The sequence below is a fragment of the Uloborus diversus genome, unplaced genomic scaffold (genome assembly GCF_026930045.1).
Source record: "Uloborus diversus isolate 005 unplaced genomic scaffold, Udiv.v.3.1 scaffold_14, whole genome shotgun sequence".
In the NCBI taxonomy this organism is placed as follows: Eukaryota; Metazoa; Arthropoda; class Arachnida; order Araneae; family Uloboridae; genus Uloborus; species Uloborus diversus.
In genome coordinates, this window is record NW_026558098.1 from 3,917,471 (window position 1) to 3,941,589 (window position 24,119).

The 24,119-nt window shown below is 34.0% G+C and overlaps 1 protein-coding gene across 1 annotated transcript in view; it reads right to left on the minus strand.

The window, feature by feature from the left end:
• The window catches only part of LOC129232843 (leucine-rich PPR motif-containing protein, mitochondrial-like), a gene marked incomplete at its 5' end in the record, with an annotated part of 80,443 nt that overhangs the window by 24,860 nt on the left and 31,464 nt on the right, over positions 1-24,119 (minus strand). The window contains 4 exon segments of the mRNA XM_054866942.1: positions 1,275-1,399; positions 6,097-6,313; positions 9,805-9,890; positions 17,584-17,723. Of these exon segments, the coding sequence (XP_054722917.1) occupies positions 1,275-1,399; positions 6,097-6,313; positions 9,805-9,890; positions 17,584-17,723 (568 nt within the window).

The following is a 24,119-nucleotide window of genomic DNA, read 5'->3' on the forward strand; positions in this document are numbered from 1 at the left end:
TGTAGAAGATCCAGATATCCAGGCACACAGACTTTATTATTCGTAAAGATGAAATAAACATTATGCTTTTAATCAAATACTGTGACATTTTAGTGCTGTGTGTAGAGTTTGCACCATCACATTCATGGAAATTAAGACGTCCAAAACAGCAGCAGAATAAGGTAAGATTATCTTAATATATAAAAATCAATGTCCTGAGATAACATATATATATATCAACACACAGCCAATACGGCTGAAGCCTCAGACTTGAAATTTGGCAGGCATGTCCACATGATTATGAAAGTATCCACTACGAAATGATTTTTCGAAATATCAATTAGTTTAGGAGAAATTAATTAAAACCCCTTAAATTCTGTGGAATTAAAACCTGTCATTCAAATTTAAATCCCTTATTTTCAGAGGCTTTCCTCCATTCAAATCATTATTTAGTCTCAACTTTTGGTCGATAGAGAATTTAATTTTGATAATTTTTTGTTTCTCGCGTGATTATTCGAGGTTTTTCTCAAGTCAAATAAAAATGTTTCTGTCTTTTGCCTCCCTTTTTTCAAAACTAGAAATGAAGTTTTTAAGCACATCATCACAGGTGGACTATCCTTTTGAATTTAGAAGAGTGCAGTTTCCTGTAAAAGTTTGCTTTGCTATAACCGTTAATAAAGTCAGAAGGACAGACATTAAAAGTAGCAGGGATCGATTTTGGAGAAGACTTTTTTTCAACTCGGCCAATTTTATGTAGCTTGCACCTAAGTCAGTTCATCAAGCAGCTTATTAATTTTAGCACCAGAAAAAAAAAAGAAAAACTAAAAATGTTGAATACAAAGAAGTTCTTGCTTAAACATAAGTATAACAATAAAATGTGGATGGCCTGTGTTTGCAAAGATAATCAATACTTTAAAAGGTTCGTTAATAACAGTTAAAGATCGGTTAAGGACAAGGGCATATATATAAGGAGTCCAAGGGCCCCATCCTCCCAAAATTAGAAAAAAATTATAGGTAATAAGTAATTATTACCTATAGGGGATTTTCGAAACTAAGTGCACCAAGCACTGTTAACCCCTGCTAATTCCATTACCCGAGCAATGCCGGGGACGGGAATGCTAGTCTTCAATAACAGTCAAAAAAGATCTGTTAAGTACAATATTGGCAAGTTTTCAAAACTTTTATTTCAGGAGGCATAGGAAAAACCTCATTTTCCGAAAATGAGGCACTTTTAGATGTTTTTGTACAGTAAAAAAATGCAGAAACGAGAGTATTGGAGTTTTTTTGTTGCGTACCTTTCTGGAGCGTGTCTTGGTCGTTGCAAAGGATGCACTTGTTCAGCATCAGGTTGAGACAGGGAGCCATACGATGCTGCTGCACGCACTTCCGAAACTCATCCAGGGCACTCTCCAAGTCTTCCCTTCAGGAAATGGGAAAAGGCAACGGTGAGACAGAATGCCAGAAAACTACAGTCGAGCCTCCATATATCGAACTTCCACATATCAAAATCCCAGCAAATTTCAATGTTCATTACATAGAAAAATTGTTTCTATCTATCGAAAAAATCTCTATATATCGATTTTTTTTTTTGAGACATTCGTAGATTCTTTTTCCTTTTTAGACTGTTTGTCTCATGAAAAATGAAGGTTATGGGAGAAAATTATGTTCACTAAAGGTTGCTATGAAATTCACAAGGAATCTGGGGTTGAGGGGTGTGTAGCTAGGTCGTTGTTTCGTTCTGGAGTTCTCGAATTCCCTCAAGTTTATTTCAAATCTTAGTTGCAACCAGTAACATTGTAAAATCAGTTTCAAGTTCTCTTTTTAGTCTGTTGATGATCATTCCTAATCTTTTTAGCTGCAGTCTCAGGTCTCAAATCTCTCAGGTGCCAATCCAGGACTTTTTTCTCGCTACCTATTTTTGTGAAGGTTTTTTTTTTTTTTTTTTTTTTTTTTTTTTTTATCAGCATTGTTTTTGAGAAATTTTAGAGGCATCCTAATTTTTGTAAAAGAGAAGTAGAACAAGTGAAATTTTAGTTCGAAAAGTGTAAATGTCATCTAGTATTATTTTTAACAGATTTCGTTTTTTGGGGAGGGGGAGCTAAAAACCTAAGTACGAAAAATACCATCGTAATTTCAGCTTAATAGGCTATGTACTGTGTACGATATAGGAAATTATGAGAAAAACGGTTTCCCAAAATAGACGTTGAAAGATTGCGATAATATTGCATAAATACACTTAGGCGAGAAACAGTTAAAAAAAATTAGTTAAAATACTACAAAAAGGTTTCTGTTTAAGCGATTGTTCATATAAATGTAATTTTTGTGAAATTTTCGATGTTTTTGTGAAGCTACTGATTTTATTACTTGATTTTTGTGAAAGTACCGATTTCAAAACAAGATTTTTGTGAAGGTACCGAAAAACGGTAGCAAAATCAGCCTGTATTGGGCCCTGTCTCTATATATCGAAAAAAATTTCGAGACATTCGTAGATTTTTTTTTCCCATTTTAGACTGTTTGTCTCATGATAAATGAAGGTTAGGGGAGAAAATTATGTGTACTAAAGTTTGCTGAGAAATTCATAAGAAATCTGGGTTTGAGGGGTGTGTAGATAGGTCGTTGTTCCGTTCTGGAGTTCTTAAATTCCCTCGAGTTTATTTCAAACCTTAGTTGTAACCAGTAACACTGTAAAATCAGTTTCAATTTGTTCTTTTTGTCGGATGATTATCATTCCTAGTCTTTTTAGCTTCAGTAAATATCATTCAAGTTAAGTAGATTGATTTTTTACTTTTCTCTCGATTACGTTGTCAAAATGAAAATTAAATTGTATGAAGGCACAAAAATGTAATTTGTTAATTTTTCAGTTATTGACTTTCGTTTAATCCGATGCTCGTATAAATTAGAAATTGGGTTTCATGCACGAAAATTAGCTTTAATTTTAATGTTTTAGGAGAGTTTTATGATAAAATAAGATCGTTTCTACATATCGAAATTTCTATATATCGATTTTTTTTCCGTCAATTTGCTACTTCGATATATGGAGGTCCGACTGTATTTTGTGGCAGGGGACGAAACATCAATGTTACAGTTGAGGCAGCGAGAAGCAAAGGGATGCAAGTGGCAAAATTAAAAGTTTGGAGATAACCAGTACACATGGTAGGTGAACCCCTTTTCTGTCTTGGGGCAAGAGATGGTACTACCATATTTTCCTGCGTATAATCCGCCGATTATCTGCTAAAAAAGGCAAAGTTTATGAGGTGCGGATTATACGCAGCCGCGGATTATCTGTGATTTCCCCCCCCCCTTAACACCAACGCATTGATCCTCAATATTTTTACAGTAGGATTCACTGATCGAGATTGTACGCTGACTGAATGTTGTTTATTTTACGAAGCATGCATGTTCTTCCTCGCTGCCTGCCTGCATGTTGGTTATTTTACGTTGCTTGAATGTTCCTCTTATGCGATTCAAGTCATGTAAAATAAGCAAGATTAGTGAAATAGGTAGCCGTTTGCAAAAGATTAGACCTTTTGCTCCTTTGTATTGACTCCTTGTTTTTTCAAGTAATTAGCGTACTATAATCAAGATTTCAAGAAGAAATCATTATGCAGTCGAACCTCCATATATCGAACTTCCAAATATCGAAATTTTCTATATATCGAAATCACAGTAAATTTCTATGTTCATTACATGGAAAAAATGTTTCTATATATCGAAAAAATCTCGATATATCGAAAAAATCCGTATATATTGAAATGTTTCTCGAGACATTCGTACATTTTTTTTCCACTTTAGACTGTTTGTCTCATGAAAATTGAAGATTAAGGGAGAATATTGTGTTCACTAAAGGTTGCTACGGATCTAATAAGAAATCTGAGGTTGAAGAGTGTGTAGTTAAGTCGTTGTTCCGTTCTAAAGTTCTTAAATTCCCTCAAATTTATTTCAAATCTTAGCTGTGACCAGTAACACTGTAAAATCAGTTTCAAATTATCCCTTTCGTTTGTTGATTATCATTTCTAGTCTTCTAAGCTTCAATAAAAATCATTCAAGTTACGTAGATTGAATTTTTACTCTTCTCTCGATTACATTGCCAAAAAAATCCCCTAATGTTGCGATCAATGTAGCCGAAGAATATGAAGATGTATGGTTGGTGCAAAAATGTAATTTCTGTTATTTTTTTAATTACTAACTTTTGTTTAATCCGATGCTCGTATCAATTAAAAATTGAGGTTCATACACGTAAATTAGCTTTAATTTTAATGTTTTAGGAGATTTTTAAGATTAAATAAGATCTTTTCTGTGTATCGAAATTTCTATATATCGATTTTTTTTCCGGCAATTTGCTACTTCGATATATGGAGGTCCGACTGTATTTTAGATTATATTTCAGATTAATTTTGATTATGCCTTCAAAGTAATTACTTTGTCATGTTTTTAGTTTAGTTGCTCAAATGGTAAGTTAAATTCAAACTTTTCAAACTTAAATCTTTTTAAATCGTATTATCCGCGGATTGCACACCGCCGCGGATTATAAGAAACTTTTTTTTCTTCAGGCCGATTTTAGGACCTGCGGATAATATGCAGGAAAATACGGTAGTAGCCTTGGTAGTTGGTTACCCAGATTTCTTTATTATTATAGTAAATGTTGTGTGACTTGGCCATTAAAGGGTACACAAGGGTACAAAACTAGGTGCTCCATGACAATGTTGCACAAAGCTGTCGCCAGAACCGCTACCCATTGACGATGGAAAATTGCCACTTGGAAAACATGGATTCAATAACCAGTCAATTGTAGGCTTAATAAAGCTGAGTATTTCAATAATACTTATGTATAGGCGAGCCTGGAACAAACAGTATAAAAAATTATTTCCAGTACAGAAAGACTTCTAATCATTGATAGAAGTCCGTCTGTACGTCTATTTTATGTTAGATCGGTGGTCGATTTGACGCTCCAAAAAGCAGCAGAAGCCAAAAAGAGCAGAAGTCAGCATTGCCAATGCTGAATGCATGGGTTGCACAATCAACAACAGCCGAAAATGAGACACTAGCGTCCAATTACCAATACCAGTATGGGCTATTATCTCGCTTAACAAACATAGGTAGTTACAACAGATATAACATTACGTGTAAACAAAATTGACTTGTACCCACTAACGTATAAAGAATGTTTAACGGCCAAGTCACACAACATTTACTATAATAATAAAGAAATCGCAGTAAGGAACCTTAGACTTGTCATGACTTTGTCAAGATTTCATTACATTTTAGAGATAAACAAGCAGCTATATCAAGACTTGGCTAGTTTTTTTACAGAATGTTTTTGGTGGGATACGTTTATTGTATTTTTCCTTCCTGCTCCCTTTGTTTAGTACTGAACAGTGTTGCCAGATTGGGGAAAATTTCCCCATTTTGGGGAAATCTGGTGCTCTCTGGGGAAATTTTTGGGAAATGGGTTTTGAGGGGAATTCTTTGGGGAAATTTTTTTTCCTTGGGGAAAACCTGGGGAAAAGAAAACCTCGGGAAAAAAGAATTTTTTTCGCATTTAAATTTGCGTTAAGAAGTAGTGAAGAAAAAGAACAAAATCGAATTTTCGAAAAATCGCTTAAAGGTGCACACCCCCATGCTACAAACTAATTCTTTGCCAAATTTCATGAAAATCAGCCGAACGGTCTTGGCGCTATATGCGCGTTATAGAGATCCTGACAGACAGAAAGAGATCCGGACAGAGAGATATCCAGACAGAGAGACTTTCAGCTTTATTATTAGTAAAGATAAAGAAGACAAAAAAAAAAAAAAAAAAAGCGAAGATGGGAGGAAAAAAAAGTTGGGGAATTTTATAAGAAAATTTGGCTATTTGGGGGAAAAAAATTTTTTCAAGAGACAAAAATATTAGAGGAAGTCGATTCATTTTATGAAAATATTAGTGGAAAAATAGTTTTTGAATTTGGGGAATTTTGGTAGAGAACATCGCTTTTTGGGGAAAAGTTGGAAGGGAATTGGGGAAATCTGGGTTTGACCATCTGGCAACACTGGTACTGAACCACCAGATCTCTATGGATTGAATTTCAGATAGCCGTACACAACAACAACAACATAAAGATATCGAACCCTCTCGCTCACTTGTAAGCATGAACCTTGATGAGCATCTCCAGGAGGACTTCCTTTGAGACCATTCTGTCCACGTGGGGCATGAAGACGTTGTGCAGGTTCCTCACAAAATCCGCATTTCCCGTCTCTGCGGCCGAATTCAACAACTTCCTCAGGCACCTCTGGAGAAAGGGCGTATTCTGCATCTGATTTGTGTCACTCAGGGCATCCTTCAGGCCCTCGATGGCTTCTGGAACACAAATTTAAACATGAGGGAGGAGCAGAGGTAAAAATGTTGCTAAATGAACAAAATAAATATATGATCAAAATGAAATATTATTACCTTCCTTGTGTTAACCCCTTAACGATCGAATAATTTTCAAGAAAATGGTCCTAAAAGTGTCTATTTTTTTTATTTAAGAAAATTATGTAAAAATAAGTGTATGTACAACATGTGCATTTAATTTTTCATTTTATACAAATACAAATACAAAAGTGACGACCAGCAACAGGCTCTGGGCCCAGCTAGACTGGTCCTAGTCCATTTACAATCCCCAGTGAAGATCAATGGCCCTCTTAAAACTGTCTACTCCTTTGCTCATGACCCCCTCTTCCGGTAAGCTGTCCCGAGGTTCCACTACCCTGCTAAAATAATAATTTTTCCTAATATCCATGTTAGCCTGAGATTTAAATAGCTTGAAACAATGACCCCTCGTCCTGTTTTCAGTGCTAAACTTCAGCCCCGTAACATCTTTCATTTTAATAAAAATTTAAACAGCTGAATCATGTCCCCTCGGTCTCTTCTTTGCTCAAGTAAGAATGGAATCATAGTCTAAGTGAGAAAGTCCATTTATTAGCCTTGAAGCCTGCCTTTGAACCCTTTAAAATACATTAATGTCTTTCTTAAGATAAGGAGACCAAAACTGAACAGCATACTCCAAATGAGGTCTTACCAAACTTCTATATAAGGGCAGAAGAACTTCTTTGGATTTGTTTGAAATAGATCTATTGATAAACTCAAGCATCTTATTGGCTTAGTAACTTTGTCTGCCTGACTAATGACTGAACCTTGCAAATAATAGCTTGTACACTTATTTCCATGCCCTAAATGTAGCACTTGACATTTCCCAACATTAACAGTCATACACCATTTATCAGCCCACTCCGTAATATGATCTAGATCCTCTTGCAGCTGATTTGTTTGTTAACTGCAAAAGCAATTCAATATTTTTTAGATTGAAATTTAAAAAAAAATTTAAAATTTTTTGAAAATCAACAAGCAAGCCCAAGCAAGCAGCAAAAATTGAAGATATACCTCTTTTAAACATTAAAAAGGAATTTTATTAATCTTTTGGGTAATATAAGTAAAGATAAGTAAATTTTTCTTGTGTGGTAAATTTCATAGCTTGAGATACACAGACCAACGTCACAACCTGGTAAGTAGTACCAAAATTCCTTCCTGCATCTCTGCAATTACATTTAAAATCCGCAATTACGTTTAAATGTGACTGGTGCTGCCATCTATTGCATAAAAAGAGAAATAAAATGTTTTCCGGGCCAAAGAAATGAATTGATTTTAATCGTTTCGTCGCGTTAATATTGCACACCCCAACACGGCAATATCACGGGCGCGAGAAATGATTATCGAAACCCTAGCTCGGCATATTCACTGGAGCGAGAGGGTAGGGGTTAAATCAGCGCTGGCAGCATGCATGCTACAGTATGGCACATCAGAATACTAACAGTGGTACAGGAAATTCATTAAAAAATTCAAAATATTCTTAAAATGCTATTTAATAGCCTTTTGTAGTATACCATAGGACCATGATGGTTGCAAATTCTAATTTTTCACAATGATTTTCTTTTTAACAGATGATCAAAAAGGCTCAATTATTTTGATTTTATATTTGGTCTATCTTTTAACAAAAAAAAAAAAAAAAAGTGTTTTCAGTACACATTCAAAGAGTTTTCCACAACAAAGGGTTTTAAATTTTCTGCCCCAGATATTTATTTTATGCTGCAGATAGACAATTGAGAAAAGTACCATTTTATTTTGAAATTTAATGGAGACTTTTAACCTTAACCTCATTCTACTTGGGTCTTCTACATAAATTATAGATTAAACCAAGACAGTAAATTATGCTATTCTGATAGCCATTTACTATATAAATTTGAAATGCTATGAAAATGCCAAATCATAGTGGTTACGATTCTACGTAGGATCCAAGCATTAATAAGGCAGGCTCGTAATGACTAGATCAGTATGTAAGAAAATTTGACAGTGTCATGAACGTTCCATTTTCCCCAGATGGCGCTACTCTTCTCAGAAAGGTTGGTCACCCTGGTGTGAAATTATAGGTTAAAATATTCACCATAAATCAAATAAAATGTCACAGCAAACAACTATTTCTGCTCCCTTTAACCTCATACCTAAATACGAGAAACCCAAAACACAACATTGTGAGATTGAGCGCTCTAAACTGGAAGACAGTCACTTACTGGGGTTATTCAAAGTATTTTTTTTTTTAAGAGTCTTTTATTTTGTGAATTTTGTAAAAACTTACTGAATTTTTTGAGATTTCAGCAAGGCAATTTGGTAGTTTTTGGGAATATTTCTTTTTTTAAGTTTTAAAAAATGCAGTTTTTAGGTTAAAAAAAACATATTTTACAAGAGACATAGTTATTTTCTTCATAATTGACCTAATTACATGCATTACTTTACATTATGCTCCTAGGTTCTCTGTACCTGGTTTAACCAGTAAAAAAGAGCCATTTTTCTTTTTTTAAATCCAGAACAGCAGTTGAGCCACCCCCGATCCGTTACTCCCAGAGACATCGATTTGAAGTGGGAACTTGGATATCTTTGGATCCGCAACATATTTAATGTGCCCCAGTCACCCATTAGCAAACATGGAGGATCTTCAGCCCATAGGCATTGAACCAGCGACTCTCCAGCCACAAGTCCTATTCTTTACTGAATATGTCACTACGGTTCACCTAATTACTTGCAACAAATTTAAATTTAAGAAGTTCAGAGATAAATCAGGAAGTTTTTAATGCATTTTCAGGGACCAAGGGCGGATTCAGGGAAGGGTCAAAAGGTCAGCTGACCCCCTGTAATGAAAAGCACTTTTTAAAATGAGTACAAACACGCATAAGACGGCAAAACTTGGCATTTAAATGGATGCTCTCCATAAGTTAACATATTGTTTTGCATTGTAAAAAAAATCCTTTTTACAATGAAAACTCCGAAACGCGTATCTGAAATATCTTGCACATTTGTGTTTCTTTTACAATTGTCGCAGAAAACTTTAATACAACAATGTTGCGCATTTCTTGTTCTCATTAAAAACATTTCATATAAAAATATCTAATTTCATTATTTGAAAATTTTTATAATTTAAATATGAACTGCATACTCTACAACTAATAAATTGTTATTTATATTTTTCACGATAACAGTTTTTATTCGAATACATAAGAAAGTTGATAGAATTTCACAAAAAATATTAATTGATATGCAGTAGCAATATATCCTACATTTGGAAGAAGATTTACATTATTATTATTTTTTTTTTTAATGAAATGAGATGTTTGAAAAAGGCATTAAAAATAATTTTCATGCTTACAAATGAAAAGGTTTTGTTTTCTGCTATCGTGAGTTTTGAAAAAGGATTTTTTCCAGTAATAAAACAGCGCACAAAAAGGATCGCTTTCACCGAACCATCAAGAGTTACTCACCGTCATATTTTTCATATTTCACCAGCAATGCAGCATACTCGATAGCTTTCACGATATCCAGTCTGAAACCTGGATTGATTTTTTTCCTGTGGGAAAAATACATTACTGTCAGTTACGCATTACTCAACCAGACCACATTATTGACAATAAACAAATTAAAGAACTAACTACAGTGCAGAACCTTTTATCCGGGAACCAAAAAACCGGGAAACCAGAAAACCGGCAACTTTTTGCTGATTTTAACGTTATTTTTAAAAAATACGCATTTTTGGTAATTTTTGAAAAACTAAGCATTTTTTTGAAATACCTAAAAGAATATGAACGGTTTCTTAATGAATACCATATTACTCACGTATAACTCGGGAAAATGTTTACAAAAACGAACTTCAAAGGGTTGTTATCCTTACGCCGGGCAAAATTTCCGAAATATTTTCTTGAATTAAGGAGTACACTCGTAAGTCTGAAGTTTTTGTGTTTTGTTCCAAAGTGCGATATTTTATTGAATGGCCTTTAATTAAAGCCGTTTTGAGCGTAAGTGACGTCGAGAAAGTGCAGGAAACTCCGAAAACCAGATTGGCGAATTTTACAGATAGTTGATCGTGGAATCGAGAAATCGTTAAACGCAAGACTGTAATAAGGCTGCAAGAACTCATAAATCAAATTTCTATTGATATTAACTTAATGCAAAAGCAATAGTTATCATTAACTATCGTGATCGCAAACGCAAAATCTTTACAAAAAATTTAAAAAATGCAATGCATTCATGAAAACAAATTCTTTTATACACTAGAAAATCGCACATTTACCTTCAAAAACTTGTTTCTTGCCCTTCCGTTCATTTTCTTTTTTTAAATATTTTAAAATATCAAAAAGTTTTTTTTTTCTTTTTCAAACTTATTGTGAAGGGTCTCGTGCCTTTTGGTGCTTAAATTTTTCCCTCACAAGTAGTTTTTAATATTTCGATATTTATAAGCATTTCTGAACTCTTTTCTTCTTATTCGAATATGTGTTATTATTTATTATAGTAATTTAAGCTTTATAAACAATCGGCCAATAGCACTTTTCACCGATCCAGAAAACCAGGAAATTCAGATATCCGGGATAGCAATGGTCCCGAACTTCCAGGATAATTGGTTCTCTACTGTACATCCAAGGAATGATTTAAAACAAAAAAAACGAGCTCATGTGTGCATCACATGACTTCCTTTTACTCCAATTTAATGTCATTTTCTCATTATTGGCAATTTTATATGATTCAATAGTTTACTCTCTAAATATCACCAACAGTGACCGAATTAAAACCAGATTTAAAAAAAAAAAATCGCCAAATTTGTCGCCAAGTTGGCATTAAAATATTGGCGATATATCGCCAAGTGTCAACCAAATTATAATACAGTAGAAGACCGTTATAATGCACACCTTGGGACCAGAGCTTTTGCGTTATACAGGTTTTTGCGTCATATAGATCATTTCACAAATTTTGAAACTAATATTTAGAATATATCTATATATTAGTACTTCAGAATGAGTTTTATCTGCAATGAGTATCAAAGCACCAATATTACAATTAGTTATTATAACTTATGCTAGCTTCATGGTTTGCATAACAACTGCATTTTCAAGAGCCATTTGGTATTTTCTGTTTACTATGAGTACAAATTTTAAATTTAAATGCTTTGAAATAAGATGGAAAGATGAAAAACTTTCAAAATTTAATTTTTCTAACAATTTTTATTTTTGCAAAGCAAAACAGAGGGATTTTTTAAACTTCAAAACCTATTGTTTACTTCTGAAAAGTAGTGCGGTTTATAGAGAATTGCGTTATACAGGTTGGCGTTATAACGGTCTTCTACTGTACCACTTCAGTTTACATCGAATTTAACAATGATTTCCCCCTAAAAGGGAGCAAAAGACCCATTTAGAGTCACCCGAATGCAACCAAAAGGGGAGGTGCACAACTAGACCCCACTAAGAGTCTAAGAACCAAATTTCAACTTTCTAGGACATTCCGTTCTTGAGTTATGCGACATACACACACACACATACATACGTACATACAGATGTCACGAGAAAATACGTTGTAATTAACTCTGGGATCGTCAAAATGGATATTTCGGGTGTCTGTACGTTCCTAGGCATATATCCACGTGTGGTCAGGCTGAAAAATAAAACTCAACATTCATTTGGGGATGAGCAAAATGGAAATTAAGGCCGATTTTTGAGTGAAATTTTTTTCTCGAATACAATACTTCCTTTTTTGTAAAAGGAAGTAAAAAGTAATCATTTATCAATATTTATATATTTTAAAATAGGAACGAAATAGTTTAAAAGTAGCATTAAAATATAGGAACCTAATTGAACTTCAAATGATTTTGCTGATGAAGTACAAAATTATTATGCAACAATAACAGTTCTACTCCAGTTCAATTTTAACCTATAGCAAATGGTAGCAGTTGATCCATTCCAGCCTTAGCATGAAGTTTGAAATGTTGATTATGAAATTCACTTTGAGATTCCTATGCAACAACCTTTCAGTCATTTCATTGGCTGTTATTTTACCATCACTATATTTTTATAGTACAGTTAAGATATCAAACAAGTTATACAAATACAAAAGTGACGACCAGCAACAGGCTCTGGGCCCAGCTAGACTGGTTCTAGTCCATTTACAATCCTTAGTGAAGATCAATGGCCCTCTTAAAGCCATCCACCCCCTTGCCCATGACCACCTCTTCCGGAGAGCTGTTCCGAGTTCCACTACCCTGCTATAATAATAATTTTTCCTAATATCCATGTTAGCCCGAGATTTAAATAGCTTGAAACAATGACCCCTTGTCCTGTTTTCAATGCTAAACTTTAGCTCCGTAACATCCTTCGTTTTAATAAATTTAAACAACTGAATCATGTCCCCTCGGTCTCTTCTTTGCTCAAGACTGTACATTTTTAGCCTTCTGAGCCTGGAATCATAATCTAAGTGGGAAAGTCCATTCATTAGCCTTGTAGCCCGCCTTTGAACCCTTTCCAATACATTAATGTCTTTCTTAAGACAAGGAGACCAAAACTGAACAGCATACTCCAAATGGGGTCTTACCAAACTTCTATATAAGGGCAGAAGAACTTCTTTAGATTTGTTTGAAATAGATCTACTGATAAACCCTAGCACTTTATTGGCCTTGTTACTAGCAATGCTGCACTGTTGGCTAAACTTTAAATCCTGATTTATTAAGGTATTAATAAAATCAATTATTGTTTTCCTAAATTGTAATCATTATAAAGGGGTGAGGCCTAATTAGAAGAGAGGTTGTTTTGAGTATTTTGTTTTTGCTAAAGTCCGTTTCTGTCAATTTTGGGAAAACACAGATGAGATTTAAGAAATAGTTGAATTTTATGAAATTTAGATGCAAGAAAAAAACTGATACATTAACCCCTTAACGATCAGATAATTTTCAAGAAAACGGACATAAAAGTGTCTAATTTTTTTTATTTAAGAAAATGATATAAAAATAAATGTATGCACAACATGTGCATTCAATTTTTCAATTTCAATATTTTTAGATTAAAATTTTAAAAAAATTTAAAATTTGATGAAAAGTTAACAAGCAAGCCCAAGTAAGCAGCAAAAATTTAAGAAATACGTCTTTTTAACATTAAAAAAGAATTTTATTAATCTTTTGTGTAATATAAGTGAAGATAAGTAAATTTTTCTTGTGTGGTAAATTTCAAAGCTTCAGATACAGAGGCCAACGTCACAATCTGGTAAGTTAGTACCAAATTTCCTTTCTTCATCTCTGGAATTACATTTAAAATGGACTGGTGCTGCCATCTAGTGTATAAAGAGAGAAATAAAATGTATTCCGGGCAAAATAAATGAATTGGTTTTAATAGTTTCGTCGCTTTAATATTGCACACCCCAGCACAGCAATATCACGGGAAGGAGCGGTAAGGGGTTAATAACATTTAAAGATATAGAATTGTAAGTAAACCCAAAATGTGTTTGCGTTGCAACATTGACATTCTTTCACCAGTGGATTTGCTAGTTCCGTTTTCAGAATTGAGAATTTTGTCAATGGTTCGTTTTTAGTCGAGAATTTTTTGAAGGATTAATAAATGGTGTTCATTTCTTTCTTAATGAGCCCATGAATTGAATCACCTAAACCGGGGTTCTCATACTGGGTGCCACAAGAGTTGCCAAGGGGTGCCGCGAAGTGTCCAGGTTTTGTGACAAATTCTTCCATCCATCCAGCGCTTGGAAGGCTCATTAAAGAAACCTATTACCAATTCAGCAACACCGTTGACTTAGCTATAGAAAGAAATTGCAGAAGTTTTTTCCCCAAATGTTTGATATGTGAACCTTTCGTAATGCGGCAGATATCAAGTCTTAAGACTTTATTTTCTGCCACTTGTTGTAACATGTCACTATCAATGTATTTTCCTACAAGACGGGGCACCCCCAATTATCTCGCAGGCTTTCCACATTTCCTTAATAAAAAGTTTCTTATATTCAGTAAATTACCGCCCATTAGCCAGGGTTAAGCAGAAATACATGAAATACACCGCCAGCTCAGTCATTACCAGCCGAGGACTGCAGTTTCGTGCTTATTAGCACTCATCAGCCCGGCATAGGAAAGTGACTGAGCTGGAGATGGAAAGCCTCTTAAGGAAGTCAAGAGTGCCAAACAAACTGGTAGCTATTATAGAATTAGCACAGACTACTCGCTACACAGACATTTCACTTGTCTGCACTCGAAACTGCAGTCCTTGGCTGGAAATGACTGAGCTGGCGGTGTATTTCATGTAATTCTGCTTTAGCCCTGGCTAATGGGGGTAATTTACTGAATATACCTGCCTTGCCTTCAATCTTTGAGTTGAAACCGAACTATTGCTTCGGTCACTCGTCTGGTCTGCTAATTCTATATTAGCTACCAGTTTGTTTCGCACTCTAGGCTTTCTTAAGAGGTTTTCCACCTCCAGCCCAGTCACTTTCCTATGCCGGGCTGATGAGTGCTAATAAGCACGAAACTGCAGTCCTTGGCTGGAAATGACTGAGCTTGCAGTGTATTTCATGTAAAAAGTTTCTTACTCATCAGATTTGACTAAGTTCTAATGAGACAATCTTCTTCTTCTGTAGCTACTGTGATCTCCAGATCGAACTCCAAGTGATTTACTTTTATGGTGGCACATTAAAGATCGTGAGTTTTTGCCAAGTGTACACTACCCCGCATTTTCTACGATTAACTGTGACATGTTACAGCTAATAAAACAAGACTTGAGACAAGGTATTTTGGTCACTTGTCTGGTCTGTGCTAATACTACATTAGCTACCAGTTTGTTTGGCATTCCAGGCTTCCTTAAGAGGTTTTCCACCTCCAGCACAGTCACTTCCTATGCTGGGCTGATGAGTGCCAATAAGCACGAAACTGCAGTCATTGTCTGGAATGACTGAGCTGGCGGAGTATTTCACGTACTGAGACATGGTATCTGCTGCAATACAAAAGGCCTAATCTTCGAACATTTCGGAAACAAAACTTGTGTAGATTGTTTCTCTAGTAAAGTCAGCGCTGTTGCTGTATTGGTAACATATTTGTTTTAATAAGCTTTCTAAACGTCGGAAAGAATTTCGATGTGTGCATGTATATACAGTAGAAGATTGTTACAACGCACACCTTGGGACCAGAGCTTTTGCATTATATAGATCATTTCACAAATTTTGAAACTAATATTCAGAATATATCTATATGTTAGCACTTCAGAATGAGTTTTATCTGCAATGAGTATTAAAGCACCAATATTACAATGAGTTATTCACAAATAAATATGTTTCACAATCAAAATCCTGCACTTCTGCTATCTTCATGGTTTGCATAACAGCTGCATTTTCTAGAGCAATCTGGTATTTTCTGTTTACTATGAGTACTAATTTTCAATTTAAAAGCTTTGAAATAAGATGGAAAGATGAAAAACTTTCAGAATTTAATTTGCCTAACAAGTTTTATTTTTGCAAAGCAAAACAGAGGGATATTTTAAACTTCAAAACCTATTGTTTGCTTCTGAAAAGTTGTGCGGTTTATAGAGAATTGCGTTATATAGGTCGGCGTTATAAGGGTCTTCTACTGTAGTAGAGATAGACTAGGGTGTCATGAAAAGGTTGTTATATGTATCAATTACTACTCATCTGCTCTCAAAACCAGCCCCAGCAAAATTTTGTACTTCTTTTTTCTCTTAAAAAAAAAAAAAAAATTCATTGCCGCTATAAGTCCCATGGCTCAAAGGGGGACAAGGGGGGGGGGGCTCGAGCCCCCCCCCTTGGAGATTAGAACTTCCTTGCTTTTAGTACTTTTTTTCTTTGCCTGAAATATAAAAATATTTCTTCTCCAGCCATCAATGAATAAATAATTAAAAAAGTCAAATTTTAATGACTCTAATCTGTCCTGAAATCTGCCTCCATGAGGAAAATATCCTGCTAAACCATGGTTAAAATTTTGCTAAACCATGGTTAAAATTTCTGAGCCGCCCCCCCCCCCCTTACAATTTTGCATATGGGCGCCCATGCCATGGCTTTCAGTTGTTTTTTTTTCTCCCCCTCTGACTGTTCAGTCCCAATCGCCGCCTCTGGTAAGAATGCAATATAATTTTACATTTTAAACTTCAAAATTCTGCTTGGTTGCTATAATTCAACGGAAATAACTATTTTTTGCATTAAATATTATAAATTTGATGGTTGCAAGTGTATCATGATACATAGTAGCACATAAAATCATGACATACATTACAATATAGTAGTACTAGCTGCGTTGCCCGGCTTTGCCCGGTCTATTTTGAAAACAAAAATTGCGTCAAGAGACGTATATTCAACAATCAGGCATAAATAAAAGAAAAAAAATCATCATGCAAAATTTCCCCTCCAAACAATGACGACAGATATTAAAATACTTTTAAGAAAATAAAATGAGAACGATGGATTTAAAAAGCGTAACCATGGAAACACAAAATAAAATACGTTTCAGAATTGAAAATGAGAAAGATGGAAATAATGGATTCAAAAAGCATTACCGTGGAAACGCAAAATAAAATGGTTAAAAACTTGAATAGAGAACAGATTTTTGAACTTCATTTCATTCGCTTGTAACTTTTTTTCTAATGGAGATAGAGGGTTAAACTTTCGACCATAGGTCGAGTTAGATCTGGAGTAAAAAAGGTCGCTTTTTCCCAATGGCGTCAAAAAGAAAGCTGTGGGACAATTCCTTCACTTTTTATTGATTTATTTAATGAAGAAAGTAGTGTCTAAATTTCAGCTAAGCCTAAACAAATTCGAGCTAAAAACGTAAATAATTCCCGCCGCAATTAAGTTAGAACATTGGAACAAATTGCGTAGAACGCGGAAAATTCTTCCCTTTCCAACGATATATGATATTACTATTTGCGAGTCATTTTTCACCCCCATATTCGGGAATTTATGTGAAAATTGGGCCTAAATTGGAATAAAAAAAGAACTATTCATCGAATTTTATTCGAACTGGTCTGCAAACCTTCTCAGGACTTAAAGGAACAAACTGTGAAAATTTCAGCGCAATCGGCCGGGTAGTTCTCGAGTTTTGCGAGTTCAAACAAACAGACGCTTTTTGGACACTTCATTTTATACTATGTAGAGATAATGGCATAGAACATCAATGAAAACAATTCAACTTGAAGAAAAGAATCAGAGCTCAGAGAGAATCCAAGAGGGGTGGCCAAAATCAGAATGTCTTTGAAAATCTGAATGAATTTTTTTTTTTTACTCACATCTTCTGCATCAAATCTTGGACGACGTCAAGGTTCTTGGCTTCCGAGTAGACGCCAATCAGCTGAGCGCACTGAGCGTTCGAGAACTCGAACCCTTCCCCTTCCAAGCGAGTCCTGATTTCATCCACTTTGTCAATGTTCTGAAGGAAAAGGGAAAAAAAACTTTGAAGATCCGACAAGATTCTGATTACAAAACAAGGTTCATACTCTTCCAGACAAAATGAAATTCAGGAGTTTTCAGGAGTCAAAAGCAAAACATTCAGGAGTAATAACACGAGCGGATTTTACAAGAAAATTAGTTTCAGTAACGTTTAATCTACTTTGCTGTCAAATTTTTAATTGATTAGTAATTTTTTTTTCAAACACTATTCAATCATAAAAAGAAAATAATTAAAAATTGGATTCAAAATATTTGAAAATAACAGGAGTACACAAAATATTAGATATATCGGCATATTATCAGTACTAAATATACCACAAAATAGCAATATCACTACTAATTAGCAATATAGAAGATATGCTTAATAGCTGTTGCTGTTACACAAAACCTAGCACATGATCTCGGTTCGTTCTCTAGTGGCAGTTACAATCAGTAACCGTAATGGGCATGTTTGAACAGAGTAACCGGTCAATCGGTTCGAACACACCCCGAGTCTTTGCGAAAGGCATTGGGTGATCTGTATAATACGAGAATTTTGATTGGTTGCCAGCAATTCAATATGGCTGCCTAAACGGAGATGACATGGAATTTAAATTAGGGATTGTTGTTGAAAGTTATTATAAGGAGGAGAGGAGAAAAATCAGGAGGTTAAAACAAAAGTTCAGGAGTTTTAAGGGCCCTTAGAAGAAAAAATTTAATTTCAGGAGTTTTCAGGAGGCGTACGAACCCTGACAAAAACAGCTGCAATTCAGATAGGGTGGTAACAAAATCCTGAAAAAAAAAGTACCCTGGTAATTCCCTAACTTTGCAGCAAATATTTCCCTGGTTTTACAACTGTAGCAAGCATTAGATTTTAGTTTGAAAAATATGAGGAAAAACCAGGGCCGGATTTGGAAGTGTGGAGGCATCGGGGCAACGAAGGAGTGGAGGCCCCAAACCAGATCAGGGTCCCAAAAGATCATCATATTTTCGAAAATATCCGATACTTTGATACATATCCGAATACAGTAGAATACCGTTATAACGCACACCTTGGGGCCACAGCTTTTGCGTTATACAGGTTTTTGCGTTATATAGATCATTTCACAAATTTTGAAACTAACAGTCAGAATATATCTGTATATTAGCATATATATCAGAATGAGTTTTATCTGCAATGAATATTAAAGCACCAATATTACAATTAGTTATTCACAAATAAATATGTTTCACAATCAAAAGAAAATGCATTATCCTGCACTTCTGCTTGCTTCATGGTTTGGATAACTGCTCCATCTTAAAGAGCCATCTGGTATTTTCTGTTTGTTATGATTTCTAATTTCAAATTTAAAATCTTTGAATTAAGATGGAAAGATGAAAAACTTTCAAAATTTAATTTGAATAACAATTTTTATGTTTCCAAAGCAAAACAGAGGGATTTTTTAAACTTCAAAACCTATTGTTTATTTCTGATAAGTTGTGCGTTTTATAGAGAATTGTGTTTATATAGGTCAGCGTTATAACGGTCTTCTATTGTATTTCGATATATATGTATATATACAATATTTTCGATCAGCACTTCAATAGTAAATACATCCATAAGTTACTGCTATATATATTTTTTTACATTATTATTATTATAATTTATAGACTTAAAATTGCTGTTTCTTATTTATATCTAAACATACATTTCATTAAAGTACATCTAAACATACATTTCATAAAAGTTATGTAAGTTTAAGTTTATTTTCATACGATATTTACAACACATTATCTCTTTAACTCATAGATACAAATTACAAATTAAATGAATAAAAAATATATATATATATATTGCTACTGAAATGCTTGATAAAATAAACTAGTATGTTGTGGCCATCACGAAACTTTCTTCTATATTTTTCTTTTTTTTTTCTGATCCCTCCCCATGCTTGACGAGGAAGCAATATTCCCAACAAAAACAAAATTACACATGCAAAAACTTGACTACCATCCCAATGTCTGAATTATTGCAAAAGCAAAGCAAAGAGCGAAAATTGAAAGTTATTTTAAAAGCCTTGCTTGAATTAATTACAAATATTTTATTTGTTAACAAACATAAGATGGCAACAGTTAAAAATTTTAAATCATTGAAATAATATTTGCGATCATTTCCATTCAATTAAAATCACGAGAAATACGCAGACGACAATCTATTACGATTTATCTTTCTTATTGTTGCATTAATAAAGCTATTTTTATTCAAAAAAAAAAAAAAAAAAAAATCAACACCTCTTGGAGCGATTGGCGTCAAAATTGAACCAAAGCCTGTTTACATATGGATTCACATATATTCCAAATTTCAACCAGAACGTAGCATTACTTCTTGAGATAGGGCACTCACAATGGAAAAAAAGAACGGGCGATTGCGCTACCCCCCCTTTTCAGCTTTTGACACCAAAATAAAATCAGCTTTTATACCCACTAAGGGCTACTTGCCGATAAATTTTTCTTTCATTCTGTTCATTATTTCTTGAGATACAGCAGTCACAATTGACGACAAAAAACGTTCTATAGCTCAACCCCCGTTTGAGTTATTGACACCAAAATTGAATCAGCACCTGTTCCTGTTAATGGCAACATATGGACCAAATTTTGTCTGATTCCGCCAGTTACTTCCTGAGGAAGAGCAAGCACGCGTAACTCAAAAAACGTCCCATTGCTCCACCCCCCTTGGAGGAATTCGCGCCAAAAACCAATGGGCACAAGTTCACATAGGGGCACATATGTGTACCAAATTTCGTTCGACTTCATGCGGTAGTTTCTGCTGCAGAGCGGCCACAAAAAACTGGTCACACACAGACGTGACACACACACACAGACAGACAGACATTTTCCAAAAATAGTCGAAATGGACTCGGCACACCTCAAAACGTTCGAATCCGTCAAAATTCGAAATTCGAAAATTTGCACGAATCCAATACTTTCTTCTATGTATTAGATATAAAAGAAAGTAAAAATTGATAGTAAATGGATACTTACAATCAAGGCTTTCTGATATATCGATAATACAGTAGAAGACCGTTATAACCCCGACCTATATAACGCAATTCTCTATAAACCGCACAACTTTTCAGAAGCAAACAATAGGTTTTGAAGTTTAAAATATCCCTCTGTTTTGCTTTGCAAAAATAAAACTTGTTAGGCAAATTAAATTCTGAAAGTTTTTCATCTTTCCATCTTATTTCAAAGCTTTTAAATTGAAAATTAGTACTCATAGTAAACAGAAAATACCAGATTGCTCTAGAAAATGCAGCTGTTATGCAAACCATGGAGCTAGCAGAAGTGCAGGATTTTGATTGTGAAACATATTTATTTGTGATTAACTAATTGTAATATTGGTGCTTTGATACTCATTGCCGATAAAACTCATTCTGAAGTGCTAATATATAGATATATTCTGAATATTAGTTTCAAAATTTGTGAAATGATCTATATAACGCAAAAACCTGTATAACGCAAAAGCTCTGGTCCCAAGGTGTGAGTTATAACGGTCTTCTACTGTAGTATTATTTTTGTGTAAGCATTCTTTGTAGAAATACAAAAAAAAAAAAAAGTCTGGGAGAAAAAAAAGTAAAATTTGCTGATCCGTGAAAGTTAGGATATTTTGTAAAAATTTTACTGAGGGGGGGCCCCTTTGTTGTGGAGGCCCCGGGGCAGCAGCCCCGCCTGCCCTCCCTTAAATCCAGCCCTGGGAAAAACAGTCGATTTTCATATCAGGAAAGAAAACAGTTAGATTAACATTCAAAATACTTGAAGATTAAGCTTTTTTTAATTAAATCTTGTCTGGATCAACATTTAACGTGTGACATTTGAAAACTCGCACTCAAAATGAATAGAGAATTTCAATTCAACATTTCTGAATTAAGGCTTCAATGCAAATAAACTAATTTTATTCACAAGCCTTCTAAATAACAAAGCTTAGTGATAAATGGAAATTTAAATTAAAAAAACAGAAAAGAAAAATACAATTCCAAACACAGATGCGAAAATATTGAGATCATCAGCTGTAAAAATCAAAATATTAAAATGGTATTAATAATTACCAACACAATCGTCAGAACTTTTGAATAAATTAAAAAATAAAGAAAATAATCATACAGTAAAACCTGTGTAAGTTGACCACTTGCGGTGCAGCACTTTGGTGGTCAACTTAAGACAGGTGGTCAACTTATAGAGGGTAATAATGAAAAAAAATTTTTTTTGTCATTTCTTGTCCCATGCATTCATTTTTAATTAACTGGAATACTTTAAACTTACTTTCATTGCTTAACATTACTTTAAAACAATAAGAAAAACTGTTGCTCTGAATATTTTTAGAGGTTATTTACCAGAATGACGTCTAAAATATCATACAAATTTAAAATTGCCTTATTGCTTATGAAAAACTACTTACTTGATATTAACAATTCCTAAAGATTCATAACAAGTCAAAAGTGACTCAAATTCTCCATTTGATTTTTTCTTGTACATTTTTAACAATGGTAATCTACTTTTCAACAAAATACCTCCTTATTGAATTTTGGCGCTTTTTCTGGGACTTAACATGAGCCCAATGTTTTTCGATGGAAACAAATATTCATAGGTTTTTCTAAAATGTCTTGTTGCTTATTTGATGCATAACTGATGAAACTTTTAGTACAATCTAATGCTTTTGCCTAGTGGTCAACTTACAAAGGGTTTTTTACAATGCTGCAAACCAAAGCTGGTGTATATTAGTGGTCAAGATAGACAGGTGGTCAAGATAGAGAGGTGGTAAACTTACAAAGTTTGAGTTATTTGATGCAGGCTAATTCCGTTCCTGACAAAAGCGGTCAACTTAGACAAGTGGTCAACTTACAAAGGTGGTCAACTTTACAGGTTTTACTGTACCCGAGTTGAGGTAGTTTTACAAATGTTTATTATTTTTTGTCGAGTTTGATCTCGAGGCTTTGCAGGTTTGTAGCAGTTAAAAATAATTTTAGAATATGCATAAAGCTTCATTTGGCAAAAAAAAAAAAAAAAATGTGTCAAAATGAAAAGAAATATCAAGGAGGAAAACTTCAAGAGGTTTGGCAGTTCAAAATTATATTTTCCCCTGATATTTTGAGAAACTTTTAAAATACCTAGATAGTTCCCTGATTTTTTCCAAAAATTAAAATTTCCCTGAGAATTCCCTATTTCCAGGTTGTGTTTACCACCTTGTCAAAGTTATAGCTGACAACATTAAAATCTGAAAACTAGGGAAACATTGAATGGGAAAAGTTAATAACAAAATTTTGTGTGAAAGAGGGATGTATAAAAAAAAGTTGGGATTTCTTAAAATTAATAGCATAGGAAATTTGGCGTTCGGAAAACCCACAGTACCCGGAATTTGGAAACCGAGGCTACTGCATACTTGCCAACCTTCAAAGAAAACAAAACAGGAGATTCCACTACAGATACATAGAAAGGTGATTTACCAGCGACATATCTTCCCAACAGAATAATTAAATTATGCTTTTAAATAACAAGAATACTAAATTTGAAGTGTAATGGGGATTTTTCACAGATGTAAGCTAATTGGTAGCAGCAAGAAAAATATACTGCAAAGGAAAAACCAAAAAACAAGGAGTGAATTTGCTTAAATTTTCGTACATTCGCCAGTCTCTACCAAAAAAGTAGCTACAAAAATTTAATTACTAAAATCCGAAAAAAAAAAAATCAATATATAATAAAAATAAAATACAAATTAAGTAGGTATAGGGTAGCACATGCTAAAATAATTTCAAACATTCAAAATAATTGAAATAATTTCAAGATGCAAAAGGATTGAAATCTGCTGCAATTTTCAGCAAAGCACGTGCTTCGTTGAACATGCAATGTGGAAAGTTTCCAAAAAATTAATTTTTACTAAATGAGTTATTAGTTGGAAATTTTTTTATTCTCTGACACTGGTAGACTAGAAAAGAGCGCCATCTATTGAGAAGAAAGTTGAGAAGAACTTTTTGATTGATTGACTGAAAAACTCCAAAAAACGGGAGAAAATCGTAAAAAACGGGAAATCGGGAGATGGAAGCCAAAAACAGGAGTCTCCCGTTAAAAACAGTAGAGTTGGAAAGTATGCTACTGCCATTGTATTTCTGAAGTTGAAAACACTATATTTTTTAGGTTAAAAAAGTTTTTCAAAAATAAGAATAAGTTTATATTTTCTTATGAAAAAAGTTCATGCAGAGAAAAATCAGGAATGTTTTGCACTATTTTTTGGAAAAATTGTTTAAAATTAGAAATAAATACTAATTAAAATGTTTCAAAATGATTTTAAACATGCAATTTTCAGTCATTCATGAAAAGGTTTCATTTTTGTAATTGTGATGGTTTTACTGTAGGGATTTGTTCC